General features: G+C 60.4%; 2 protein-coding genes across 6 annotated transcripts in view; one reads left to right on the top strand and one right to left on the bottom strand.

Moving 5' to 3' along the window:
* The window catches only part of SLC19A1 (solute carrier family 19 member 1), a 31,851-nt gene extending 27,759 nt beyond the window's left edge, over positions 1-4,092 (top strand). For both annotated transcript variants that reach the window (XM_004429727.3, XM_087417926.1), the window contains exon 6: positions 3,417-4,092. In XM_004429727.3, coding sequence (XP_004429784.1) covers positions 3,417-3,674 — 258 coding nt within the window. In that variant the 3' untranslated portion in view covers positions 3,675-4,092. The remainder of the gene's footprint in view (positions 1-3,416) is intronic.
* A 3,059-nt stretch (positions 4,093-7,151) lies between these two features.
* Positions 7,152-26,764, bottom strand: part of COL18A1 (collagen type XVIII alpha 1 chain) — a 110,939-nt gene continuing 91,326 nt past the window's right edge. For 2 of the 4 annotated variants that reach the window (XM_087417922.1, XM_087417925.1), the window contains exons 18-42: positions 26,422-26,448; positions 25,766-25,801; positions 25,001-25,072; positions 24,623-24,658; positions 24,228-24,317; positions 23,553-23,582; positions 23,449-23,475; positions 23,102-23,164; positions 22,683-22,757; positions 21,723-21,749; positions 21,453-21,506; positions 21,005-21,079; positions 19,392-19,460; positions 18,750-18,867; positions 18,193-18,255; positions 13,850-13,893; positions 13,429-13,551; positions 12,739-12,892; positions 12,583-12,656; positions 11,833-11,961; positions 11,331-11,363; positions 9,738-9,983; positions 9,038-9,235; positions 8,411-8,526; positions 7,152-7,584 (exon numbers count right to left, since the gene is read on the bottom strand). In XM_087417922.1, coding sequence (XP_087274048.1) covers positions 7,371-7,584; positions 8,411-8,526; positions 9,038-9,235; positions 9,738-9,983; positions 11,331-11,363; positions 11,833-11,961; positions 12,583-12,656; positions 12,739-12,892; positions 13,429-13,551; positions 13,850-13,893; positions 18,193-18,255; positions 18,750-18,867; positions 19,392-19,460; positions 21,005-21,079; positions 21,453-21,506; positions 21,723-21,749; positions 22,683-22,757; positions 23,102-23,164; positions 23,449-23,475; positions 23,553-23,582; positions 24,228-24,317; positions 24,623-24,658; positions 25,001-25,072; positions 25,766-25,801; positions 26,422-26,448 — 2,193 coding nt within the window. In that variant the 3' untranslated portion in view covers positions 7,152-7,370. The remainder of the gene's footprint in view (positions 7,585-8,410; positions 8,527-9,037; positions 9,236-9,737; positions 9,984-11,330; positions 11,364-11,832; positions 11,962-12,582; positions 12,657-12,738; positions 12,893-13,428; positions 13,552-13,849; positions 13,894-18,192; positions 18,256-18,749; positions 18,868-19,391; positions 19,461-21,004; positions 21,080-21,452; positions 21,507-21,722; positions 21,750-22,682; positions 22,758-23,101; positions 23,165-23,448; positions 23,476-23,552; positions 23,583-24,227; positions 24,318-24,622; positions 24,659-25,000; positions 25,073-25,765; positions 25,802-26,421; positions 26,449-26,764) is intronic. The other 2 variants (XM_087417924.1, XM_087417923.1) reach the window with 2 other exon arrangements.

Here is a 26,764-nt window from a genome sequence, read left to right on the forward strand (position 1 = left end):
ACCTGATGAGTTTCTTGTGGACAGCATGTGGTCGAGTCATGTTTTCTTAATTCACTCTGAAAATGTCTTATAGTTGATGTATTTAGGCCATTTATATTTAGTGTAATTATTGGTGTGTTAGAGCTTATGTCTGTCACATCATGTTTTGTTTTCCTTTTATTCTTTCTGCTTTTGTTTCTGTTTTCTTTTTTGTGCCTTCCTATGGGTTGTTTTCACATTCTTTAGAATTTCATTTTGGTTTATCTGAGTGTATCTCTTGGTATAGCTTTTCTGGTGGTGGCTTTATGTATTAAATAACAAGTTTGAATGAAGTATAGAAATCTTTCGTCCTGTTATGTCACTCTACTCTCCTCTGTTGATAGTACAGTTGTCTTAAGTGTTTCCTATACATTCTGTTAGAGCCACATAAGATAGGGTTATAATTTCTGTTTTAACTATCAAAATGGAGAAAACTCAAGAGGAGAAGGAAAGTCTGTTGTATTTACCCACAATTTTGCTCACTGTGTTCTTTCTCCTTCCTGATGTTCCAAGCTTCCTTCTTTGTCATTTCTCTTCTGTTTAGAGAACCTCTGTTAGCCATTCTCCTGTGGTAGGTCTGCTGGTGACAAATTCTTCTCTTCTTTTCTTCATCTGACAATGTCTTGATTTCCTTTTCCTTCCTGAAGGATATTTTTACCAGATATAGGCTTTTGTGTAGACAGTTTTTTTTCTTTCAGCATGTGAAAAATGAGTCACTTCTTCGTAACCTTCATGGTTTCTGATGAAAAAGCCTCTGTAATTCTAATTCTTTGTCCCCTAAGGTGTCATTTTTCCCTGGCTTCTTTCAAGAGTTTTTATTTGTCTTTGTCTTTAGCTTTTAGAAGTTTGAATATGGATTTGTTGGTCTGGTTTCCTTTGGGTTTGTCCCATTTGGGATTCCTTCAGCTTCTTGAATCTGTAGGTTCATTTCTCTTGCCAAATATGGGGAGCTTTCAGCCATTATTTCCTCAAGTACTCTTTCAGCCCATCTTCTTTCTCTCTTCTTATGGACTCCCATGACCCAGTGTTACATCTTCTGTTTATAGTTCCAAAGAGAATGAGGCTCTGCTTATTTTTTTTTTTTTTGAGGAAGATCAGCCCTGAGCCAACATCTGCTGCCAATCCTCCTCTTTTTTGCTGAGGAAGATTGGCCCTGGGCTAACATCCGTGCCCGTCTTCCTCTACTTTATATGGGGCTGCCACAGCATGGCATGACAAGCGGTGCGTAGGTCCGTGCCCAGGATCCGAACCTTCAAACCCTGGGCTGCCGAAGTGGAGCACACGAACTTAACCACTACACTGCTGTGCCGGCCCCTGCTTATTTTTTTTTCAGTCTGTTTTCTCTCTGTTTTTCAGCTTTAGTAATTTCTGTTGTTCTGTCTTCCGGTTCACTGATTCTTTTCTGTGTTCCCTCTACTCTGTTGTTGAGACCATTCATTGAGTTTTTATTTTAGTGATTATTGTACTTTTCATTTCTAAATTTTCTTCTTTGTCTCTTCTGTTTCTTTTCTGAGATGTTTTTTCATGTGGTTCAAGCATGTTTGTTATTACTTGTTGAAGCATTTTTATGATGGCTGCTTTAAAATCTTTCTCAGATAATTTTAACATCCCTGTCATCTCGGTGTTGATATCTGTTGATTGTATTTCATTCAGTTTGAGACCTTTGTGGTCCTAAGTATGCTGAGTGATTTTTGACTGAAACCTGGACATTGTGGGTATTATGTTATGAGACTGGATCTTACTTGATCCTTCTGTTTTAGCTGGCTTCTCCTGAGACCACTCTAGCGGAGGAAGTTATGGGTGTGTGCCGTGTTACCCAGGTGGGGTGAAAGTCCAGGTTTCTCACTCAGCCCTCCTGACCCTGAGGGGTGGGTGGGGCTCCTCCTTACTACTGGGCGGGGATGGGAGTGCCAGCTCCCCATGTGGCCTTCAGTGACATGGCTGGTGGGGCATTCTTGCTGCTGGTGGGGTGGGGGGGTGAGAGTCCTGACCCTGTGGGGTGGGGTCATTACCGTCTGGTGGGAGTGAAAATCCAGGCTTCCCCTGTGGTTTCTGGGGGTGAACATTCCAGCTCCCCACTTGGCCTTGACCAGCACCACCTGAAGTGGGGCAGGTGCCTTGTTACAGCCTGGGTAATGAGAGTGGGGTCTGGCTGGAGGCTCTCCCGGGTTCTTGCTGGGTGGGAGGGTAGGAGGGTGGGGTCTGGCTGGAGGCTATCCCGGGTCCTTGCTGGGTGGGAGGGTAGGAGGGTGGGGTCTGGCTGGAGGCTCTCCCGGGTCCTTGCTGGGTGGGAGGGTAGGAGGGTGGGGTCTGGCTGGAGCAAGGTCGTTCCTATCTGTCAGTTTCCTGTCCTGCTGGGCATCCCTCTCTGATCCTTTGGCCAGAGAGAGCGGCTTTAGTTGGGGCTTTTTTCGGCATTTCTGGGTTGCTGGTTTATTTGGTTCCAGAACACATGCAGCAAAAGGAAAAAGCCCAGGGAACGCATCACCTTATTGCTGCTCTGGGTCTGGGGTCCCTGGCTGGTCTGCTCCCGTCCACCTGTCGGAGTCACCTTTGTGTGTTCCGTGTGTCACGTGCAGGGTCTCAGTCATACCTGGAGGTATGCGTCACCTCCATCTTGCAAGCAAAGTCCTCGATGATTCGTTTCCTGGTTTTGTTTCTGAAAATGGGCTTCCCTCAAGGGCTGAGCTTGTCGGTGATGAGGGGCTCCGGGAGACCGGCTCATGGAGCTCTGGGTCTGGGTGGGGGCCGCACCCGTTCTGGCCCACAGACGCCCGAGAGCACCCCAGACCCCCTATCCCCGTGGTCATGAGAATCTGGAGGAACATTTCTGCATGCTGGATGTGCCTTCCTTTGCGGCACTGCTGTGCAGCCTCACTTGTCACCGGGGCAGGGGCTGGTTAGTGCGGGGGCTGCCCAGGTCTCGGGCCGGGGAGACGCAAACTGCCGTCCTCCTTGTCCTGGCGGCTCCGCTAAGCACAGACGTCCGTGAGCCCCTGGCAGCTGTGGGAACTTGGCCTTCAAAGGGAAGCATGTTTGTTGTTGTGAAAAACAAGCAGAGCGCCCCGGGGGGCAGACCACAGAGGCCACGCGGATGTGGGAGAAGTTCCAGGGTTCTGTGGGAAAGTGGGACGAGCCGCCCCAGGGCTGCGCCCAGCTGTGGCAGGGAGGAGGGCGAGGGCGGGCCTCGCACCCCGTGGGACCGGCTCCTGGGCTGACCTCCGACCCCGGGGCGACCACCCCACCCCTGCAGTGTGCCCGTGGCACCTCTGAGCAGGAAAGCAAGGGAGGAACCCACAGTGCAGGCCCTGACTGCCCCTCCCCATCGCCTGCCCCTCCCCTGCAGGGCCGCCTCCACCTCTCCCGCCTGCCCCTCACCTGCACGCTCTCTGTTCCAGTTCCTCATCTACTTCGCCTACTTCCTGGTGATGTCTGCCGCCTACTTCCTGGGAGCCGTGCTGGTGGGCCTGCGCCACCTCCGGGAGGGCCGCCACCAGCCCCTGCCCCTGGCCCAGGAGCTGCGGAGCCCCGAGGAGAAGGCCGCACAGCTGCTGAGCGTGCAGCCCGCAGCCCTGCCACTGGCCACGGAGAACGGCGTGTGGGCCACAGGGCCGGCCCCCCTGGAGCAGAGCCAGCAGCTTGAAACCAAGGCCTGACCCGCTCTCGCAGCCTGACCCAGTGGGCGGCCGGATTCCTGATGCCAGAGGTAGCCACCAGTCATCCTGCACGTCCTCACCGATCCTGAGACCTTGACATCTCAGAACCGACGTGTCCCTGGCAGGTCGCCTGGCCTTCTGGTGTTGGGTTTCCGGCACTGTCCAAATTCCAGTATTCAGACTTTGGAGCCAGTGACTAACGGGGCCCTACGTTGTCTGTCCTCGTGACCCACGCCTCAGGGACAGGGCCTTGGCTTGTCCTGGGCGGCCCAAGCACTGTGCCCCTCAGCCCTGCTCACCTCTGCCATGGCCTGGAGCCTGCTGGGTGCACGGGCAGCTGTCAGGCTGCTGTGGGCGCGAGTGCTGTCCCCTGCCCACCCGTGGCTGGTGGTGGGGTTTCACGTGCCCACCATGCCTCCCAGCCTTCACTGTCTGGGGAAGCAAATCCCGCTTGTCCTGGGGACTGGCGAGGTGGTCTTGGACGCCAGCCCCACGGACTGCAGCCCCCACAGGGTGTCCTGGGCCCTGCAGGGCAGGGGTGGGAGCCTGGGTTCCTGGGGCATGTGACAGTCACAGTTGTCCAGGTGCTTGCATTTTAAATAGTGCAGTGTTCCTTTTTTTTTAACTGATTTAGTTGAGAAACCTCATTGGGCTTCTGTTTCTGTAGGAGAAGCCGGGCGGGGGGCAGGGCAGGTGTTTCCCCGCCGTGTGGAAGCAGGACGCTGGTGTTCTGGGAGCTGGTTCCTCGCTTCTCCCCAGGCCCTCCGTTGTCCTCCCGCTGTTCCTGAAGTGGGCAAACGCTGACCTACCTCCTGGGTGACAGGGCTGTGTGGGGCTGCTCACACCAGCCCAGAGGACTTGCCCCGTGCCACCCTGGACGTGCCACCTCGGGGTCTAAGAACCAATCGTGCGTCCCTCTGAGATGTGAGATGGTCTGCTTTTCCCAAAATACATTAAAAAGACCACACCGCTGGAGCGTGAGAAGCTTCTGATTCTTCGCGGACCTGGGGGTGAGACTGGCGGTCCATGGGGAGGCCAAGAAAGAGGTCCCAGCCCCTGGCCCCTAGCCACAGGCAAGGATCTACACTAGGACCCACCGTGTCCTTGAGCTGAGCCCCCCTCAGTCCTCCTGCCCCCATCCAGGGCAGGGCAGCTGACAGGGCTGGCACTCGGCGGGGTCCAAAGGGAAGGCTGGCTGCTCAGAGCCAGCTTGGCAGTCAGGAACAGCACTAATGGCCGAGGAGGGGCTGCTGGAGCTGGGCACCCAGGGGTTCCCCAAGGTTGGCTTGGGTGAGCGGGGCATCTTGGCACCGAGGGTTGAGGAGGAGGCTGTACTTGGAGGTTGGCCCAAGTCACAGCTGACAGTGTGGGTCAGGTGGAGCGAGTGGTCCCGGGCGTGTCCACACAGGCTCACCACAGCTGCCTGCGGACCCTGCTGGGAAGGGGACAGCACGGAGTCTAAGGCCACAGCACCATCCTCCTCCTGGGCCCGGACACCTAGTGGGACGCCCCCTGCAGCTGCCTGGTCCTTCTGCCGGCCCCCACCCGTTCCCTCTGCAGCCTCCCCACGTGCACCATGGCCCACTGCTCAGCCTCAGCCATCTCCAGGCTCCGAGAAACAGCATTTCTCTGCTGCTCTCGAGCTCCTCGGCCACCAGGGCGGGGGGACATTTGTTCTAGGGGCACAAGTGAGCCCCTGCTCTGTGCGGTGTGCATGGCCCTAACCTCCCGGAGCCCAGTGACTGCAGTAGCTGTGAGGAGAACACGAGCTCGGGTCTGGAGCCCAGGCTGCAGACCACCCGCCCGGCCTGGAAGAAAGAGCTTCTGAGGACTGCTGGCCACCCCAGGGAGATCCGTGAGAGAAGACAGGTGTTGGGCACCTGCGTGTACATGTGCTTCCACGCACACCTGTTACACCCGTGTATCTGTGCGCACCCATGCACACCTGTGTATATCGTACATCTGTGCACACCCATGTGTATGTGCACACCTGTGTACATGTGTGCACACCTGTGCTCCCGCAGCAGGATCCGCCAGCTGGGCGGTCCAGGGACAGGCTCCTGAGGACTTGACTCATGACCAGGAAAGCTGCCTGGAAACCAGTGTCAGTGCGCAAGGTCGTTTTATTTGGAGCCTGTTCGAGAACACGCTACATGGTTGACGGGACCAGCTCCCTGGTTACAGTCGCAGGGCTCAGACAGCAGGCCCTGGGGCGGCTGGGCTCTGCCCTGCCACCCCTCCCAGCACGGCCATCATCAGTGCAGACCCCCCCAGTTCCCCCCCAGCGATGCCCACATGCACCCCAAAACGTCCTTTCCAGTCCTCCCGCAAGGAGGGCAGTGACGTGAATGTTCTTGGAGATGTGCTGGTGCCCCCGCTGTCTTGCACACGTGGCCTCCTGGACACGGCCCAGTCCTGTCCTATACTGGCCCCGACCCCTGAATGTCGCCTCGTTCATCCTGGGGCTTGGCTGGGCAGCCCTGAGCCGGCTGTGAGCTGTGTCGTGGCCAGAGTCACGCGTGGCCACCCCTTCCTTTGCTTCTGAGGTTTTCTGAGCTCCATTGTCCTGCAAAGGTAAACCTGAGACCCCAGGGCCGGGCTCAGCAGGAGGCAGTTCTGGCCAGTGACCCGGGGGGCCCTGGTTTTGGGCCCAGTGGGTCCCAGGACGTGCTCCTGAGCAGAGCTTGGCAGGGGTTAGAGTTGGGAATCCTCGCCCTGGAAAAGGAGTGCTGGGCATGGGGTCAGGGCCCCAGGACAGGACACTGCCACACCCTGGTTTGTGGACCCCTCAAAACTCCCAGCACAGCCTGGTCTGGGTTCAAGCCCTGTGCTGGGTGTGACCTCGTGGGTCACTTGGAAAGCCAGCGTGGGACAGATAGGCCCAAAGATGGGCCCCCTGTGGTAGGGCTGGCTCCAGGGAAAAATGGTCCACAGGCCACCTGCATATAGCAGCATTGGGGGCGGGGGCAGAGCCCGGGAGGCCCCAAGGAGCTGGGGTCAGCAGTCGGGTGTTGATCCTGGAAACTGCTCCAGCGGGGGGATTGCTTCGAGGGGTGGAGGAGGTGGTCTCCCCTTGCACCCACAACCCCAGCCATCCTGACTGCTCGCTGCCTGGGGAGAGGGCGCCCCTTCTCTGCTGCCAGCACAGCCCAGGCCAGGTCAAGAGGGGAGGAGGGAGGCCATGGGTGCAGCCCCTAAGGCCTTGTCATGGCTGGTCTGCAAACAGGTCTGAGTTCGTGCAGGAGGGGCACCGGGCAGGAAACAGTCAGCACCTGCTTGGCGATTGAGGGCCCCACCGGCACCTGGGAGACCTGGGGCGCGCACCTCCCCAGGGCAGTTAAGTCCTGGAGTCAGCCTCCTGCCCACAGGGAGCCAGGTCAGCCCCCCTGGTTGGTTCAGGCTGAGAGGGCTCCACAGGCACCAAGGCCAGCTGTAGGACGATGGGGACGGGCGGGAGAAAGAGTCTTGGCACCAGGCTTTCTGTTTTAAACTTTTTAAAAAATACACTCTTTGGCTTCCTTTTATTTCTTGAGGATTACATGCAACGTGAACTATACAGGAAAGCGTCCCGGCCAGGTCCCCACCCTGGGGGTGCTGGCAGACACTCCCTGCCCTGCCCTGCACTGGGGGCTTCTCCACTCCCCCTGCCGCCTGGCCGCCTCCCCGGCCATCTGTCCCTCTGCGCCAGCAGAGGCCCTACTTGGAGGAGGAGGTCATGAAGCTGTTCTCAATGCAGAGGACGATGAAGGCGTTGTGGCAGCTCGCGGCCTTCTGCTCCAGCAGCCTGCCCGCCAGCAGCGAGGACGCCTGGCCTGTGGCCGCCGTGGCCTCCGTCCGCCACGTCTCGCAGTAGCTCTCGGTCAGCCGGCGCCCGCTGGGGTCTGAGCCATGCCACACGCTCTTCTGGGGCCTGCAAGATGCGCCGGCTGTCAGTCTCACCTGGGCCAGCTAACCACACCCCCCACCCCGCGCCTGCCACAAACGGGCATTTCTCAAAGGTGGAGGCTGTGGCTGGACTTGGGGGCCGGTGGGAGTCAGGCCATCCCTTGTCACTGGAGCTCCACCGCCCAGACCACACCCCGTGCGGCCCTGGCCCTGAGCTCCTGTGTTTGATAAAGGCCATCCTGGTGCCACCACCTCTGAGGATGGCCCTCGGCGGGCGCTTCTCCATGAGGGCAGGCCCCCGGCCCAGGAACCCGGGGGATACTTGTCTGGACCCCCAGAGACGCCCTTTTCAAAGCACGAGCATTGGGGGAACAGGCGCCCCCACCCCTGGCCGGCCCTCGGAGGGACAGCAGGGATGAGGCTGTTTTGAGGACAGTCCGGCAACTTCTGCCAGCTTTGGAGTGCACGTGTTCTCCATCTCAGAAACTACACTGTAAGAAATTCACTCTATGGAAGAGCGAGTTCGCCGAGATGTCTGCACGATAGACGGTGGGGCTGGTTAAACCACTGCAGGCCCCTGGAGCCCGTCAGCCTTGGGCCACCAGACCGTCTCCCCGACGGGCATGGGGGGTGGGGGCGCTTGCCCGGGGAAGCAGGGTAGGTAGGGTGTTTATATAAAACACCACAGAGAATGTTTTTTACTGTTCTTCCTGCTCTTTTGGGTTTTACGACTTAGCACGTGTCAGGAAGGGGGTCGGAGTGGAGGGTGGGTGGTCAGGAGCCTGGCTCCTTTGCTCAGGTTCCGTGTGGCTCAGAGCCGCCCCCAGGCTGCCGTCTCCCACGGGACCTACCAGGCGGGGTGCTGCAGCACATCTCTGCCATCGAAGGAGAAGATGCGGGCCCCGGGCTTCAGCCGGCCCTCAGAGCCCGTGAACAAGGCCTCCCAGCTGGGAAACAGCACCTCGTCCTGCGGAGGGAAGCGCAGGGGACTTATTCCATCTGGTCACGTCCTGCCAGAGAGATGAGTGGCCAGGCGGCCTCAGCAGAGCCCATGCCTGTCCGAGGGTGGGCCAGCTCGCAGGCACCCTCCCCCAGTCCTGGGCCTGGAGCAAGTCCACTGCCTTTGGTCCTGAGATGCTGGTGCTCCAGGGCATCCAGAAAGCACACGATTCCATTCCTGGAAAGGAGCCACGGAATAAAGCCACGTGAAGGGCACTCAAGAAAAGATGGCCCGAGGGACATTTCCTGAGTGCCAGCTCCTAGATGGCCACGTTATGAGCCTGGCCCTGCCTCCCGTGGCTGGATACACCCACGTATGATATACCAGGACCCCTGGCAGGCCGGTGCAGGGGTTGGGGGCCACGTGAGGGGCTTCACGGGGCCCCTGGGGATGCAGGGCCCTGGCTGGGTTCCCAGAGGCTGACCGCCTGGTGCCCCCGATGCCCATGTCCCTGCCCCAGCTCAACCGCCGCACCCACCCTGAGGTTGACAATAGGCACGCTGGCTCGGTCGGCGCGGCGCACGATGCTGTAGAGGTCCTGCAGCCGTGAGGACAGGAAGGCGCGGAAGGTGCCGGCCAGCCCCACGGCGCGCGCCTGCTGGAAGCACTGGAAGTCGGCGCCGCGGATGCCACGCAGGCCGCCCGACTGCGGGCTGTTGAGTGCGATCAGGTGCAGCTGCGGGGGAGCCGCGAGGTGTCAGCGCCAGCCCAGTGTGTCTCCGGAGGCCTGGGCGTGCCCCTGCCCGCCCCAGCTCCCCAACACACCCCCACCCTGCGCCCCTGCCCAGCCCTCCATGAACAGTAAGGGTGAGGCCAGTGCAGCTGAGGCCCCGCCCGGGAGGGCTGCGTGCGCAACGCCCGCATGGCAGGCGCTGAGGCCCCGTGAGAAGCCGCCAGCCGACCCCTCAGCCAGGCTGCAGCGACGGCTCAGTGGGCTGGGGGCCGGGAGGCAGTGCCCTCAGCTGCTGGGTCCGGAGCAGCCACCGTCAGGCCAGTGCCCCCGCCACATCCACCTCCCAAGCAAGCCCCTGTCCTCAGGCCTTGCCAGCCGCCTCCCTGGAAAAGAGTCTTCCCAGGCCCCTGTCCCCAGCGCTGTCACCTCCACCATCCCAGCTTCTCCAGGACACGAGTAGGGACTGACCTCGGAGGACTTTAACTATAACTGGACAGTCACTCACCACTGGCTGGAAGTCCTGGTGGGTGTGGGCGGGCGAGCTGGTGGGGCGGGCGGGCCGGAGGTGCACGTAGGAGCCATGGTGCGGGGCTCCAGGGTAGGGCTGGGGGTCCAGTAGGCGTGGGGGGCTGGCCCGGATGTCGTCGGCCCGCCAGGGCCGTGCTGTGGAGTGGGGGAGCTCCCGCCGGGGATACGGGTTGCCCTCATGCAGCTGTACCACGGGGGGCTGCAAGGCAGCCACTTCGTTGTCCTGTGGACCGAGAGGTGGACACACCGTGAGGCCCCACCGGGCACTCAGGACTCTGCTCCCCTGCCTGGGGATTGCTGCCTGCCCAGCCCAGGCACCCCTTCGTCTGCACCCCGACCTGTGCTCTTGGGCGGGAGAGAGCTGGACTGGAGGTGGAGAGCTGGGGTGCACCCCTAGACCCTGGGGGTGCCCGGAAGTATTGGGGGAGCCAGGGCGGGGAAGCCCCACCAGGCTGTTAATGCTGAAATCAGCTCGGGTGGCCCTCTGCTCAAGCATCCCCAGGCTTCGTCACACTCAGAAGCCACCTCCTTGCTGTGGCCCCGGGGGCCCTCGGGTGACTACATCCCCCTGACTTCACGGCCTCCTCCTGGCTGCAGCTCAGACTTCTGGGGCCCTGGTTTCAGCTCCTTAGGACTTTGCTCCATTCCCACCTCAGAGGGGCGACCTCCACCTTTAAATCCCAGCTCCTGCACCTCCCACCTGATTCCTGCTGCTTCTTTCCCACAGCCCCGAACGCCTTCTGACACCATATAATTTACTACCGTGACCTACTGCTGGGTCCTGTTACTTTTTAATAATTGTAATTAACTTACATATTTATATATAACATATAATTATACATTATATCTAACATAATATGACGTATTGCCTATCATTGTTACTGCCCGTCTCCCCCACACTCTGTCAGCTCCATGGGGTGGGGGCTTTGCGTGTGTCATGCACGGCTGCACCCCGTGCTGCAAGCACATGGGCGAGGCCGGTGACTGTGCTGAATGAATGAATGAAGGAAGGAAGAAATGGAAGGAAGAAAGGAAGGAAGGGGAGAAGGGACTGGCTGAGCCTGATGAGCAGACAGGCACATCCGGAACCCCTGACACCAGCTACCTGGCACAGGGCCTCCTTCCTGAGCTGTCTGAGAAGTCGTGACTTCTCCTCAGGAGCCCTCAGCAGCGGGACCGACACTGAGGAAAACTCACTATTTTGGCCCATCGGTCCCCCATTCTTCTCCCCCTGCCCTGCCCTCCAAGCGTCTGTCCCTGGCCCTGCACTCTGGATGAATAAAGACAGACTCAAACAAGAAATGGGTTGTGACCCCAGGAGTGGATCTCCCGCCTGGGAAAGGCGACAAGCATGACTGAGGGGAGGCACCCCTCATGGTCCACACACCCCTCTCCCCAGCAGGGGTGGCTGCGCACGGGGCTCTAGGACCCTAAAGCACCAAGTGTGGTTCCAGAAACGGGAGGCAGTGCACAGACCGCCACCGTCGCACGGACCGCGTGGCCTGGGCATCCACCGGCTCCGAGGCGCGTGCCTCTAACGCACAGTTGTGGAAGGAAGAAGGCTCCTTACCGTCCCACGGGGCAGGGGCGTCCGGGCCTCCAGCTGGAAGAAAACACCCGGATCAGCCGGGGACCTCCGACGAGCCAGCACTCTGCTCACCACCCCCACCCCCCCACCTCTGGCGCCCGGCCCTCCCCACTGCATCCCAGTGTCTGGAACACAACGTGTTTAATGCACCATTTACTTTAAAGAAGCGTAAGAGTCACTTCTTTGTAAACCTGAGACTGCTCGTGAAAACAGTCTACTAAGCAAAAGGTTAACAAAAGAAGCGTGAAGAGAACGCTGGCTGTCACTGGGCTCCACGGAGTGCCTGCCCCAGCAAGACGGTCCTGACTCGGTGAGGCTGGCTGTGGGCAGTGGCCGTGGGCCTGGGTCCCTGCGCCCCCGCCCAGGCGCATGGGGCCTCCCCCATCAGTGCAGGCCCTCTCTCTGCCCTGCAGCTTCTCCCGTATCCCACACCCCACGGGCGAGGCAGGAAGGCCGCCACCCCTTCTGTGTGCAGAGAACTCACCAGCACCTTCCTGAAGCCGTTGTGGACGCGGACGTACAGCTCCTCCCTCTCAGCCACGAAGATGAGCCAGCCCTCCGGCACCTCGGGCACCTTCTCCAGCATGGTCTGGTATGTGGCCCAGAACCTCACCTGCCGGAAGCCAGGCCCAAGGGGTCCCGCTGGGCACAGAGGCAGCATCGGGGCTCACAGGGTGGGTGATGGGGGAGGCACACAGTCCGGGTGGGGTAGGGCATCCGGGGGTCTGTGCTGAATGTTTCAGGGTGCTGGATGGGGACACGGATGCCCCCTCATGAGGGACAGACCTTAAGACTTCAGTGGGTGCCTTTCTCGTCAGGCTGGCCCCTAAGAACGCCCTGGGATGGCCGGGCGGCTGACGCCGCCCCCAGAAAGGGAGGGGTGCTCAGCGTGAAGTCCTCGAGTTGCCCATGAGCACTGTGGGGGGCTGGCTCCCCGCGAGTCCCTGGGCCACCAGGGCCTCTGCAGTGGACCCACCCACGGGGACCTCCTCAGCGGCCATCCTGTTCTCCTCTGCCCATCTCAGACCCCCGGGCTCCCTGCTTCTGCGTTGGAAACCACACCTCAGGGCTTCTGTGCGCCTGCCCCAGGGCCATGCCCACCTCAGTACCGGGTCCCTGTGGGCTCCACCGGGGGCTCCCTGAAACGGCCCTCCACAGGCCTCCAAGGGGAAGGGCGGCCAGGCAGGCGGCTGGGAAGTGAGGGTCTGACAGGTGAGGGGCAGGGGCTGCTTACCCCTGAGGAGGTGCCCATGGTGCCAGGGGGTCCTGGGGGCCCAGGTGGGCCTGGGGGGCCAGGAACGCTGATGGCTACAAGAGAGAAACCAGAGGTGAGACACGTGGCCATGGCTGGACGAGGCTGGAGTCCAGGGCCCACTCCTGCCCGACTTACTCTGCCTGTAAGGGCCAGGAAAGGAAGGGGGCCCCGGGGGGCCTGGAGGGCCGGGGGGCCCGGGAGGCCCCTGACGTCCCTCGTAGCCGATGCCGGGGGGTCCCTGAGGTCCAGGTGGGCCGGGCTGGCCCCGGATGCTTTCTCCCTTAGGACCCTGGGGTGGACAAAACACATGGCATTGTCACCTATGTCCCTCAGGCCGGGGACAAGCAAGCTTGAGGGTCCAGGCCGCATCTACCAAGAGCCCCTGCCACAAGCGCAGCCTCTGAGCCACCGTCACCTCCCTGCCCACGCCACAGGGCCTCGGAAACTCTTCACTAGGATGGGATCCCAGGACTAGACCAGAGCAGCCCCTGGACAAAGGGGCACTCCCCAGGGCCCTCAATCCTCCTCCACCCCCAGACAGAAGTTGGGGCCCATGGTTCCCTGGAATCTTTTAGGACAGACGGTCTCCCTGAGGGGTCTAGGGAACAGCACCAGCAGGCGAGAGGAGGCGCCCCAGGTCAGAGAGCACACCCTGCAAGGACAGTGGCTGTGCCCCTGCCCGGCCTGCCACATGCCCCCCACACAGGGGCGAAGAACCAGGAGGGGGCGCCCTGGGGGCCCCAGGGATCTCTGGGGACACCAGCTCTGTCATAGACCTGGGCCTAGGCGGGTGTGTCACAGGGATGCCTGGGGGCCCAGACTTACCGGAATCCCAGGGTAGCCTGGCGGGCCAGGGGGGCCGGGCACGCTGGAGCCGAAGAATCCGCCACCCCCGGGCTCGCCCCTTTCACCTTTCTGCCCGGCATCCCCTCTGTCTCCCTTCTCCCCCTGTGGATGGAAACGCTGGTTAGGGACAGTCCACCTCTCAGTGCTGGGCGGGGCGGGCACTGACCCCCACAGAGGTGGGCAGGGTGCGGCAGTGGAAGCTTCTGGAGCCCAGGCCTGGCAGGCCCTGCGGGACAGGGCCAGGCTTCCCAGCCTTCCGCTGCATCAACAGGGTCCGCACAAAACCCAGCCAGGACCGCGAGCATCCTGGGGCCAGCGCCCGACATGGCGTTGGCAGAGGGGAGCTCGGGGGGTGGTGGTCTGAGACGGGCTTGGCGCGAGGACCAGGAGTGTCACCCACCTTCATTTCAGCCTCCAGCTGCAGGAAGTCAAACGGGAACTGCCCTGAGGGAGGCGAGAAGTGAGTGAGGGGTCTTCACGCATCCTCCCTTCCTCACCCCGCACCCCGCCGCGTCCTCCTCACTGCCCCGTCATTTCTGTGTGTCTGGTGGGGATCCTCTGCAAGTTGTCACACTGACTCCCCTCTCCCCAAGACTCAGCTTGCTAATAACTGAAGTCTGTGCCTTTTGACCCCCTTCACCCATTTCCCCACCCCCACCGCCCGCCTCTGGAACCACCAATCTGATCTCCTTTTCTAAATGGTGCCTTTTTAAATTCCATTTTGATTACAACAGGTCATTGATTTTCGTCAATTGACCTTGGTAGATTCACTCATTAGTTCTAACAGTTTCTCTGTAGATCCTTCTGGGTTGTTGACGTTCAAAAATGTGTTGTCTGTGAAAACAGCAGGTTTCCTTCTTCCTTTTCCAAAATGCACACCATGTCTTTCTCTCCCCTGCCCCCGCCCTGGCTGGGCCTGCACCCCAGAGCGGTGATGACAGACATCCTGCCTTGGCCCCGACCCCGGGGAGCCCGTGTCCCCCACTGAGGGTGGCAGGAGGGCGCTCCCGGGGACACTCTGTGGAAGAGCCTTTTCCAGCATCGTCTGTTGCCTCTCCCCTCTCTCAGTCCTGCGAGGGGCGTGTCAGTGTTATTAGTCTTTTCAAAGAACTAACTTTTGATTTTTTTACTTTCTTGATGCTTCCTATTATATATATATATATTTTTTTTTCTTCATTTACTTTTTTTTTTTTTTTATAATTTTATTTATTTATTTTTTCCCCCAAAGCCCCAGTAGATAGTTGTATGTCACAGCTGCACATCCTTCTAGTTGCTGTATGTGGGACGCGGCCCCAGCATGGCCGGAGAAGCGGTGCGTCGGTGCGCGCCCGGGATCCAAACCTGGGCCGCCAGCAGCGGAGCGCGAGCACTTAACCGCTAAGCCATGGGGCCGGCCCTCTTCATTTACTTCTAATCTTTACTATTTCTCCTCATCCATGTTCTTCAAGGTAAAGCTGCTAATCATTTTCTAACTTCCTGAGCTGATGGCTTAGAAACGTACACTACATAAGGCTATAATTTTGTAAACAAAGACTTAACAAAATGCTTTCTCCTTCCAGGAGGGAAAGTGACCTTGGGTTACCCTTCTGCATGACCTTTCCCCTAGAAACCTGATAAAGGTGGCATGCCGGACCACTGGGGTGACATAACCCCTGTTGGGGTCATGATGGGGAGAGCTTACACACGATCAGCCCCGGGGGGTGGCAGGGCTCCCTGGAGTTGTGGGCCCCCCGCTGGGTAAAAGGCCTGGCAGAGCTGGGGTACAGTCCCTGGCCTGGTGGGAACCCCAGCTCTGGGCTCTGCCTAGGCTGTTACGGGGAACTCCATGCCCACCCAGGGCCGGCCCCGCTCTGTGCTGTCACCACGGCTCCTGTCCCGGGTCCTTTGGCAGAGCTGGGTGACCTGACGCAGGGTCCCCATTGGGTGGGGGTCCCGTGGCTCCAAGGCCACTGCGGGCTGCAGAGTGAGGGCTGAGAGCCCCTGCAAGCGAGGCCCTAGCTGCCCGCATCTGCCTGAGACGAGTCTTGCTTTGCTATCCTCCAGCTCCAGGCGAGCTCGGCTCTAATCTGGAAGGGCAGTGCTCTGCGGGCGTTTCCACTTATGCTTCTTTGACGTTGACTTCTTGCTTCTTCCACTCTGGTCAGACAACGTACTGTGCATGATTCCACCTCTTCAGAACCAGAGCCTTGCTTTCAGCCCGGTGTGGGCCCGTGTGGTGGGACAGCGTCTCCACGTTGGTGCCGGGCCCAGAGGTCGAGGTCACCACCGCGGTCCAGACCCGCCATCTCCTGATCGATCTGTTTTTATGTCTGCCGTTCCGTCACTTACTGAGAGCAGGGTTAAAATTCCCCTGTAGGGGGCCAGCCCAGTGTTGTAGCAGGTAAGTTCGTGCACTCCGCCTTGGTGGCCCAGGGTTCGCTGGTTCGGATCCTGGGCTCAGACCTACGCATTGCTCCTCCAACCATGCTGAGGCAGCCTCCCATATAGAGCAACTAGAAGGGTGTACAACTATGACATACAACTATCTACTGGGACTTTGGGGAGACAAAAGGAAAAAAGGAGGAAGACTGGCAACAGATTTTAGCTCAGGGCCAATCTTCCTCAAAATAAAAATAAATAAACAAATCCTATAAAAAAATTTCCCTATAATGACTGGTTTGTGTGTTTTTCCTTTTAGTTCTGTCAATTTTTACTTGTTATGTCTTGGAGCTATATTGTCACGTGCACAGAAACTTAGAATTGCTGTATTTCCTGCTGGGTTTGCTCCTTCACCATTATGAATGCTTTCTGATTTCTGGCAACGTTACCCGCCCTAAGATACGCTTGTCTGATTACTCGCACACACACGTGCACAGAGGCACAAGCACGTGTTCACCTCCCCAGCTCCCTTCTCATGGAACATGTTCCCCTCCTCCCACCCTCAGCCTGGCGTCCTTCCGTTTGGGGGGCTCCTGTGGGCAGCACAGAGTTTTCCCTGCTGGCGCGTCTGTCTTCAGTAGGAGCATCTCCCTCTTTACACGTAACACACTTACTGTATACTTGGGTTTAAATCAGCCGTTTTACTCCTATTTTCTATTTGTTCCACCTGTTCCGTATTCCTTTTCTCCTTCCTTGCCTACTTTGGATTGAGTTCTTTCTTCGCCACCTTCCTTTCTGTTGGGTTATTACCCACACTCTCCTTCCCACCCTTGGCTCGTCCCTGGTGACACAGTGCACCTTGCTTGCAGTCCCGTGTAGACTCGGGCTTTCCCACTTCCCACCAGGGCTGGGGTCTGGGCCGCGACATCCCAGCGTGGGGTCAAGCGGAGCCACCGGGGTCACTGTGCTCTCTGCTGCTCCTCCCCCACCTGCTCCTGTGCTCTCATCAGCCTCACTTCCTTCTCCCCGACGGCCCTCAGCATCCCTGTCAGGGCCGCAGTCCTGGATGCCTCGCTGCCCTCTTCATCTTCATCATGAGGGATGCTTTCACTGGCTGCAGAATTCTAAGCGAGCAGTAACTTGCTTCCGACATCTGGAACCGCTCACGGCCTCCGGCTTCTCTCACTCTGCACAGAAATCAGCTGTCTTTGAATGGTTCCTCAGTTTTGGAAAACTCTCGGCCGTTACGCCTTCAAATGCTCTTCCGCCAGTGCCCCCTCTTTCTGGCAACCGATGGCGGCCGTGTCCTCACACTACGGCGTCTACACTCCATCAGGATGGTCCGTCCTCCTCCGAGCCTCCGCCCGGAACGACCTCCATTAACTTCCTCTTTCTGGCTGTGTCTCGTCTGCCCAACTCACACGGGGCCCTGGAGTCCAATGCCGCAGCTGTCAGCCCCAGAATCAAACCCGACTCCAACTCCCTGCTGACACCCCCATCTTCGCTCACATTTGCATGTCATCGTCACAGCTGAGCCCACGTCTGGACGCTCCACTGGCTGGGCCCCCTGTGGCCCGTCTCATCATCTGCCCTCCCTCTTCCGCTCCGGTCCCTTCTGGCCATCTTGCTCACTGCCCGGTCTTCGTTAAATCCCAGGCCTCTGTGAGCTCATCTTCCTCAGCGAAGTTTGCTCCTGCTTCCAGCAGCCCTTAAGGGACATCTGGGCTGCCGTCTCCACCTGGCTGGTCCCTGACCCACCCTCACTCTGGCCACAGCCCCCTCCTCCCTGGAGGCCCTGGCTCCTGGCCAGCTGGTGGTGCTGGGGGGAGGAGGTGCCCCAGCTCCCCGGGGTTCCGTCCTGCCAGCGCCCCGACTCTCACATGCTGTTTTCTCGTATTTCATCCAGCAGCAGGAACAGAAGTCAGCGGGGGGTTCTTACTATCTGAGGAAACGTCTGAGGTGCTAGGAGTTCATCCCCCTGGCAGACCTGCCCGAGGACCCCTGCACAGCCCGTGGGAAGGCAGGGGCATCCCAGGACCCTGACAAACAGTGGGTGCCATCTCCTCTGGAGGGTGCACCCTGGGGCCCAGCCCTGATCCTCAGCAGGCGAGGTGATGGGGCATCCTGCCTGGACATCGCCTCGGCCCTGCTTCCTCCAGCTGCCTGTCTTTGCAGCCCCCAGCCGTGGCCCCAAGGCTATGGGGCTGATCAGGTGGCCCCAAATCCAGACCCAGCACCACCAGTCCCGTCAGGGCCCTGTGGGCCAGGAAGGGGCTTCCTTCCTCCTGGAGGGCAGGGTGGGTGACCACACACGCAGCTAGCATCAAGGACCCACCCACTCTTGGTGCCCTGGCCCCTCGGCCCAGGGCTGCCCTGAGCACTCACCTGGTGGTCCGGGCGGGCCCACTTCTCCTTTGTCACCCTTTGGTCCAGAAGGCCCCTGGTGCCCTGGAGGAACAGAGACCCCAGTGCCCACTGTTGAATGTGTGACAAGAACCTCTGGGACATTCCGTCTGGCCCATGCACCTCCCCGACCCTGGGGGCACTGTGTGCACTGAGGTGGGCCTGGACCGGGGACAGGGACGTCACATGGACTTGGGGACTGTCAGAGCAAGAGCTTGTGGCCAGCAGAAGTGCTCAGTGGTCCCACCCCGAGGCCACAGCCCAGCGGTCAGCTCCCAGAAGCCACGGCAGCGGGCAGGAGCATGCTACGACACGTTTCTGCGGGCAGGGAAACCAGATCCAAACTGCAGACAGCAAGTGGCTGGCCACTCAGTGTCCACTCGCATCCATGGTTAGACTGCCTGGAAGGCCGTGTTCTGAGGGACCAGGAGGTTCAGGAAAGAGGATCACAATCAATAGGGATTGGGGTGCACAGGGCACTGGGGAATTCACGCTGCCTCGAGAATGCCCGCCCTCCCTGGGGCCCCAGGAGCCCTCACCTGGCAATCCTGGAGGCCCAGGGCGGCCAGACTCCACAAACGCCTGTGAAGAGTGGGCCAGAGCAGGCCAATGAGGGAGACGCTCTGGAAATGAGGCCAACACCCACCCTGGCTCTCTCTGCAAGGCCACACGGGCACACCCCCGCCAGACAAGGGTGTGGGGAAGGGGAGGGAGAAGACACGGGGGGTTGGCATCGGGAGCCCTGGTCCTGATGAGACCTATCCCTGTGGGTCACTTCATATTGCGGAGCCTTGTAACTGGGGGTGTCTGCCCTCCACCCCCAGACCACGGGGCTTGGGGCTGAGACTCCCAGATCCAGAGAGTCCTCCCTTCCCCTGGCCGTACTTCCCTCGGACGGCTTGTCTCCTAATTGCCAGCCTGATAGGTGCAGCCCCCAGACAGGCGGGCCTGGGTCCACCACCCACCCTCCCAGAAGCAGTCACCCCGGGACATAGAGGCCACAGCGTAGGGTCCTCCCTGTTCAGCCCCTCCCACTCAGCCCCTCCCTGGTCAGCTCCTCCCTGGAGGTCAGCCCCTCCCCAGGGGTCAGCAGTGAGGCGAGGAGGGTGGCAGCTCCTCTGAGGGACAGTGTAGAGAGGTGCATGGGGAGGTGGCGGTATGGCAGGTGCCACGTGGCTTACATTGGTGTCGTAGACAGGAGTCCCGGGAGGGCCTGGAGGCCCTGGGGGTCCTGGGGGGCCAGGCACACCCTGTATGGGGAGGACAGAAAGCTCTGGTCAGTCACATTTATGGCTGGACTGTCGACACTGGCCAGGGTGGCAGATGTGCGGGGAGCATTTCCAAACATCACGATAAAACCAGAAAACTGAGTGCGTTTGATGACATAATTGAGAAAGTGTCCAGTGGTCATGGGTCCCTGAGGACAGAGCTGCCCCTCCTGCTCCCAGGACAGTCATGCTCAAAACGTCCCTTAGAAGACGAGCTAGAGCATCGAGACTGGACGTGAACGTGGACACGCCACCCACGTGGCCACAAACAGCAAACCCTTTGAAGTTCAGCTGTGTATTTCCAGGTGAAACGGGCACCCAAGGAGGCCGCTGCTGGCGGCTTCAGGTTGCGTGTGTGAATTTGACTGAATCTTCGTGTATTCACTCATTCTTGGAAAGAGAGCAGGCGGCACCAGAAGTACATGTTTGAAGGCACCAGGCTCACTCAGCACAGGGCCAGGCTGAGATTCGAAGGCGCCGTCGGGATAAACGGTGAGCTGTGCGTCTCTTCCTCACGGCGTCACTGTGCGGGACCAGGGCACTGTCGCCCGGCCACCGATGCCCTGCAATCCCGCCCCAAGCCGCTGTCCCACTGTGGCCGAGGAGGGAGGCGCTGGAGGCAGAACTGGAGCTTGGATCTCAGGTCCACAGAGGGGCCAGGAGCAGACGGAGCCCAGGCCCACCAGACGCACTGGCAAGGGGCTCATGCCCACAGCCTTTCACATCCGCCTCGAACCTCAGGAGCCAGTCTTTCTGACCAGCGTGACCTGTTGCTCTATCACTCTTGCAGAACTCTGCAAGGTGCTGTCTTCTGTTCCTGACTTTTCACGCGACGACAGCCAAGTGTCAGTCCACAAGAAGCAACGCAGCCTCGATGAAGGACCAGCAGTGAGGACAAAACCGGAAGAGCGGGTTGCCTGAAATGCTGACCTCAGGACCACCGTGTCCCCACCTGGGCTGGGCTCGCTGAGTGTGAGGCAGCGCCAGGGAGGGCCGGGAGGGGATCCCGCTCCGGCTGGGCCTCCAGGAGGAAACGCACACAGGGCGGTGGGTGGGTCGCTGGGCGCCTGGCCGAGCCAGAAGCGAGTGCTGAGACTGGAGAGCAGCTGTCTCAGGTAGAAACAACTAAAAATGCCCCACCACGCTGAGTCACTGAAATAAAACCCTTGGCTCAAAAGATGGCAGAGTTATTGAAAGTTATAAACTGGTGTTGAGTGAAGAGAACCCCACCGGCAGGGAAGGGCCACCCCCAAATGCACATGCGCCCGGACGCCCTTCCGAGAGCACCATGCTGGGTTTCTGTCCGGGGGGCTTGGGTTGTGTGTGCCCGTGTGCATGTGTGGGCGTGTGTGTGTGCTGTGCAAGGGTGTGTGTGTGTGCTCTGTGTCAGAGGACCAGCACAGTGGGGTCACACTGCCAGGTCACTCAGCAGCAGCCTCCCCCAGGTGAGCTGTGGGCCCTGAGGACATTCCAGCCCGGCCATCCGGGGCCCTGAGTGTCCTCGCCACCCCTCAAAGGACACTCACCCTCACACCAAACCCGACGCTGGCCTCTCCCGGCTCCCCTTTCTCGCCTTTCAATCCGTTCATCCCGGGGCGACCCTGGGGTAGAGCACAGTGGTGGGGACAGCTGGCCAGGACCACGGCCTCAGCCGGCACCTTGGTCTCCAACCCCAGCCTCACACACCCCAGCCCTCGGGCTCTGGGGAGCTGGCCTCACAGTTCCTGCCCGCCACCCAGGACCTCCTAGGGTGTCAGCCCCTTGGGGCCCAATCCACCTGAGAACAGAGCCCAGGAATCCCTTGCCCCTGTTCCGGAGAGCGCTGTGCTCAGGCAGGGCTGGTACCCAGGAAGGACAATGGAGGAGTGGCCGTCTACCCACATCAGCCCCAACATCCCTGTGGCCCTGGGCCGCTCACTGCCTGCCAAGCCCAAGCTGCTGCCCACACACATGGCAGGAGACCAGCGTCCTTACCGGCCGTCCAGGGAAGCCAATCTCTCCCTTGTGCCCAGGCCGTCCGTATGGACCCTGTGGGGGCGGGGGGGGGCACGTTTTAGGTGAGCGGAGACCAGCCCACTGTGCTCTCCAGCCCAACACCCACGTTCTAAAGGTGCAGCTGGGAGGTAAACTCAGGCCACTTGTGCCGGCTCAGTGCCAGGTGGTGACAGGTGCCTTCGGCAGCCTCATGTGGCCTTCCAGACATGCACACGCGTGTTCCCTGCAGGGAAGCGGGGGCCTACTCACCGGGGGTCCTCGGAAGCCGGGCTCGCCCTGAACAGAAAACCAGAAGGCACATCAGGTGGCCGCAGGTCACCCACACCGGGCAGCCCCCAGACATGTCTCCATGCCCATCTGGATGCCCCGGGCAGTGCCTGAGGCTCGCACAACACCAGGGGAGGAAAGGAAACAGCAGCAGAGAGAAGATTCTGGACTGGGGCTTGTGTCCCAGGGGTGCACAGGTGGGGCGCAGCCTGGGGGCCCGGAAGCTTGGGGGCCCTGCCCGTGCAGTACCCTGGCCCAGGTCACCACAGGCACGAACCTCAGATGCAACGCCGGGCGGGACAAGCAGAGCTTTCTCTGGGCCTGGGCATCCAGGGTCCCGTGGCCCATCCCTAAACAATCCCAGGGGCTCAGGATGCCCCGCAGGCCTGCCCCCTACAGCTACCCCATCTGGGTCCGGCTCCTCCCCAGGACACTCCCTGGGGCCTGTCTGAGAGGTTACCTGCTGGGAAGGGGGACCCAGGGCCCAGGTCCTTTAAGGAGCCCACCACCGACCTCAGCCATGCTCGGCTCCCTCCTGAGAAAGGAGGGCTGGGACCCCCGCCCCCAGCGGCAGCGCCCCCAGAAGAGGCTGAGAGGCACCCGGACACCACAGGGCCGGGCAGCTCCTGCTGGGCAAAGCCTGGGAGCCCGGAGTCACGGCCCCCAGAGTGCCCCCAGTGGCAGGGGCCGACCAGGGGCCATGCAGGCACTGGGGGGCCTTGAGGACCCTCCCAATGTGGCTGTGAGAGAAGAATAGACAGGGAAGGTGAGGGGCCCAGGCTGCAGAAGGTTCCAGAACCCTGCTCAGGAAAGGCTCTCATGCATGGGCAGGAGCTGGCCCCTCTCAGGAAGACAACCCCCCCTGTGCTGTCTCCAGGCCCCCGGACACCCCGCTGCCCCAGCTTGCAGAGGGCGAGAAACAAGGCCACACGGCTGCCTCACCTTGGCTCCTTTCTGGGGGGCAGTCAGCACTCTGCCATCTGGGCCAAAGACTGCGCCCGGCTCGCCCTTCTCGCCCTGGAACAGTGGGAGGAGTGGGGCCTCGCACCCACCACAGCAAAGCCCCAACTCGGGGCTTCAACCAGAGCACCCCGGCATGTGGTGAGCAGGCCCCCCCTTCACGGGGCTCTGTGGTCGGGGTGTCTCGGCCCAGGGCCCCACAGGCCACAGAGATGTGACCGCGAGAACCCGCATTGGAATCCATCACGCTCCGGGTCACAGCTCCCCACGTGACATCTGCAGGTCAGCCATGCAGGCACCCGGGTTCCCCCAAGCCTGGAGTGGTCACCTGGGTGGACGCAGACTACCCCTCAGGGTCACGGAAGGGCTGCCCCTGAGCAGACGGTGTCCCAACCCCTCACCTTGGGGCCCGGCAGGCCCTGCTGGCCTTTGGTGCCCAGATCTCCCTTTGGCCCAGCCGGTCCCTGTGAGCAGAAGCAGGAATGAGGCGCCTACACCAGGGACCCTGTCCCTGCAATGGGCGAGCACGTCCCCTCCCACCGCGACTGCCCAGACGGCACCTGACCCGAGGCCCTGACCAGTTACAGGCAAAGGAGGGCCTGCTCCACCCACCCCAGACCCCCACCCCAGACCCTGGGGGCTTCTGTTCAGGAGCCAGAAAGTTCCTCAGCCTCCCAGGCGCCCACCCAGCACTGGGCTTGCCAGGGGGTCCTGGTCAGCGCAGGGGTGAGGCCACAAGGCGACTTACAGGAAAGCCCGCGAACCCGGGGTGGCCCTGCGGGAGAGAGCAACAGCGTCAGTTCAGGGTGGACGTGACGGGCGTGAATGGGTCCCAGACGGGGCGGCACTTACCTCGGGCCCCGGCATGCTGGCCAATGCTCTCTGTCCGCAAGTCAGCAGAGACAACAGAATCAGGAAAAAAAAGGAAAACCACGTTTACGGTTAAAATCCCACTCGTACACTACCGCCACAAGATCAACAAAACAACAAGAGGAGTTAGATAGGAAGGAAATTTCTCTTTCAATGGTCTTTCTGGCTCTTGCTTCAGGGTCCTCAGACAGAAGCGAAGCCACTTCTGCACCACAGAAGCTTCCGGTCACCGTGGGACCAGGGGACCAGTCTCCTGCCTCCCCGGCTGTGTGCCAGAGGCCGGAGGGGACGTGCCAGCATCCGGAAAGCCTGGCTCGACAGCTGAGAAGCCCACAGGCCTCCACGGAGAGGGAGGTTTCTCCATTTACAGTTTTTTGCTACAGAATTATCAATTCTCTCTGGACACCCAACCTCGTGTATTTCTTCTCTTTTAAATAATTAAAAAGTCTCACTAGACACAGACATGGTCGCTGGTCTTTAATAGAACCAGCAGATTAGAAACCCTGGTGCCCTACAGGGGAGGGCTCGTGGCCCTGACCCATGGGCTCCCAGCCCCCTTGAGTCAGAGCGGGGCCCATGGCCGCTGGGCCTGCACCGGCCGGAACCAGTGCTGGGGGGTCCGGGCAGAGCACATGCCCACCCATGCAGCGTCCTTACGTCCTGCTCCTTCACGTAGACGACAGGCCCTGGGGGTCCGGGGGGTCCAGGGAGGCCTGGCTGCCCCACTCCGTCCTTCCCTGGGTCGCCCTGGAAGAGAAGCGAGGGTCTAGCACTTGGACTGATTGCAGGGGAGGAACTGTCATGGCGGCTCTGGGGGGGACCCCTGAGCGCACCCAGGACTTGGACGGGTCCCCAGAGCCCACAGGTGTGGGCAGGCCCTGAGAGCCCTCACCCAAGGCAGGGCAGGCTCCGAGCTGGGACTCTCTCACTTCAACCCTGAGATTGCCCCAAACTTGAGGGTTTTCACCCCAAGTCTCCGAGGCCACGTGGATGGCACGGGGTAGAGGGCAGCCCGCCGCCCGGCCTGTGGACCCAGCCCACTCCCCACTCACCTTCTCTCCCTGAGTCCCTTTTTCTCCTTTTGGTCCCTGTGGAGACAGAAGGGAAACGGTCATCATGAAGAGAACACCAGTCTCCTCTCCAGAGACCCCACACCGTGGAGACCCACTCCTAACGAGGACATGGAGAGTTCCTCCTTCTCTGACCAAATGGCGCTGGGGGTGGAGGGGAGCCAGGCAACCAAAGGAAACCCCTCGGACAGTCTGGACCCCCCACTCACATCCCGCAGAGCTGGGGTCTCCTGGCCCCTTGCGGTACAGAGAACTGGGTCAGAGACCCCAAAGACCACACTGAGGTGCCAGCCCTCATCCAGTCACGGCTCCTTCGGGGGTGCTGCCCCCCACAGCCCTGGGCCCATGGCGGTCACTCACCTGGGCTCCAGCCGTGCCATCTCTGCCGGGGAGACCAGGGAACCCAGGAGCTCCGTCAGCTCCGACTTCTCCCTGCAACAGATGCGAGAACCACGCATCAGCCCACAGGCCATGAGCCACGGGCCACGGCACCTGGGGCGGTGACTGACAGGGCCTCTGTCAGTTACTAGCTCACACCCTTGAGGACAATTCAATCTGCTCGGCCTCCTCAGGTGTATGTGGGGGCCGAGGAGGGCAGGAGGGGCCGGGGGCGTCAGACGACTCAGCTGGCTCCCAGGATTTACCACGCAGAGCCAGGAGGAAGCCCAGGGGGTGGGGCAGGGTGCCCTGCAGGGTGTCCTGGGAGGTCAGTGTCCGCAGAGGGGATGCGTTGGGGGTAGGTAGCCTTGAGGGGGTGTGTCCTAGGGGTACTGGGTGCCCTGGGGGGCAGATGTCTTGGGAAGTGCCCTGCGATTAGGTGCAGAGCGGGGGATGAGGGGTCACCTTCGGAACACACACGTTTTAAATTCTAAGGAATAGAGTCAGGGCCAAGACGACACGGGGAAAACCAGAGGCGGGGGTGCTGGCCTGGCGTGGAGCTTGGCCCCGTGCAGACCTCCAGGTCCAAGGCCATGCTGGGCCTCAGGGGCCACTCCAGACCTGATGGGGCCGAGGGAGCCACAGTCCAGCCAAGGCTTCTGGCCTCAGCCTGGGGACCCCTCCCTGTCCCCAAGACCAGGGCTGGTCAAGATCGTCTATTTCCTGACCCCGAGAAAAAGTTCTTACCTTGGTCCCCGGTGGCCCAGCTGCTCCAGGATCCCCCTAAGGTGGATAAAGGGGCCTCTGTGAGTGCGGGCCGGCCCACCCCAAGGCCTACTCCCACAGCGGAGTCCACTCCTCCTCCTGGAGAAGGAAAGGAGAGGGTCTCCCCGCTCAGAGGGTCAGTCACATCCTGAGGGCACAGAGCCTGGACTTTTCTGGAAGCTGCCCCACACCTTCCATCATTTCACTCTAAGTAGCAGCTCCAATGAGACGATTTCATTTTTAACAACTTAATAAAGCTAGTAACTGCATCCTTCTAAAAACTTTTTCAACCTTCGAAATGACTCATAGTTTTGCAAAATCAGGGCAAAACATCCTAGAAGGAGCAGGTGCAACAGCAGGGGCTGATCCTACGTGGACCCTGCACACCCTGAATGTGGGGTGACCCTCTGCCCTCGCCACCACGGGGAGGGTGGGGCTGGTGTCCTCCAGGGACAGGGAGCAAGGCCGGGAGGTGGGAAGACGCGGGCGGCAGAGAGGAGGTCTGGGCGCCATCCACTGCTCCCAAGGCTGAGGGGCCCTCCCCTATGTCCCTCTTTTTTTGGGGCCACTTAAGTGGTCCATCCTAGCTGGAGGGAAGGGGGCAGCGGGGGTGCCCGGATAATGACTGTCTCACTGACCTTGACTCCAGGCAGGCCGGGTGGTCCCTGTGCGGGCAGAGAAGGGAGAGGCCCCATTAGTGCAGCTGCAGGGGGTGGGGGGTGGGGGCCTTTCTCCCACAAGAAAACAAGCCCCTCCCAGTGCTCACAGCTCTTATTGAAAATGGAAGAAAACCGAGTTTGTCAATAGGAGCCAGCACAGCCCTGAAACTCCATAAGAGGGTGGTCTGGCCCGGCATCACCTAGAGCCCCACAGACGTACCACAAACCGGCCACGGTGGTGGACCTGCGAGAGTGACCCTGAGAGTCAGCCCTGACAGGCGCCTTCACCCCAACACAAATAAACCTGCATTTTTATTTAACT

The sequence above is a fragment of the Ceratotherium simum genome, chromosome 27, assembly GCF_057802395.1.
Source record: "Ceratotherium simum simum isolate JZ-2026a chromosome 27, ASM5780239v1, whole genome shotgun sequence".
Taxonomy (NCBI): domain Eukaryota; kingdom Metazoa; phylum Chordata; class Mammalia; order Perissodactyla; family Rhinocerotidae; genus Ceratotherium; species Ceratotherium simum.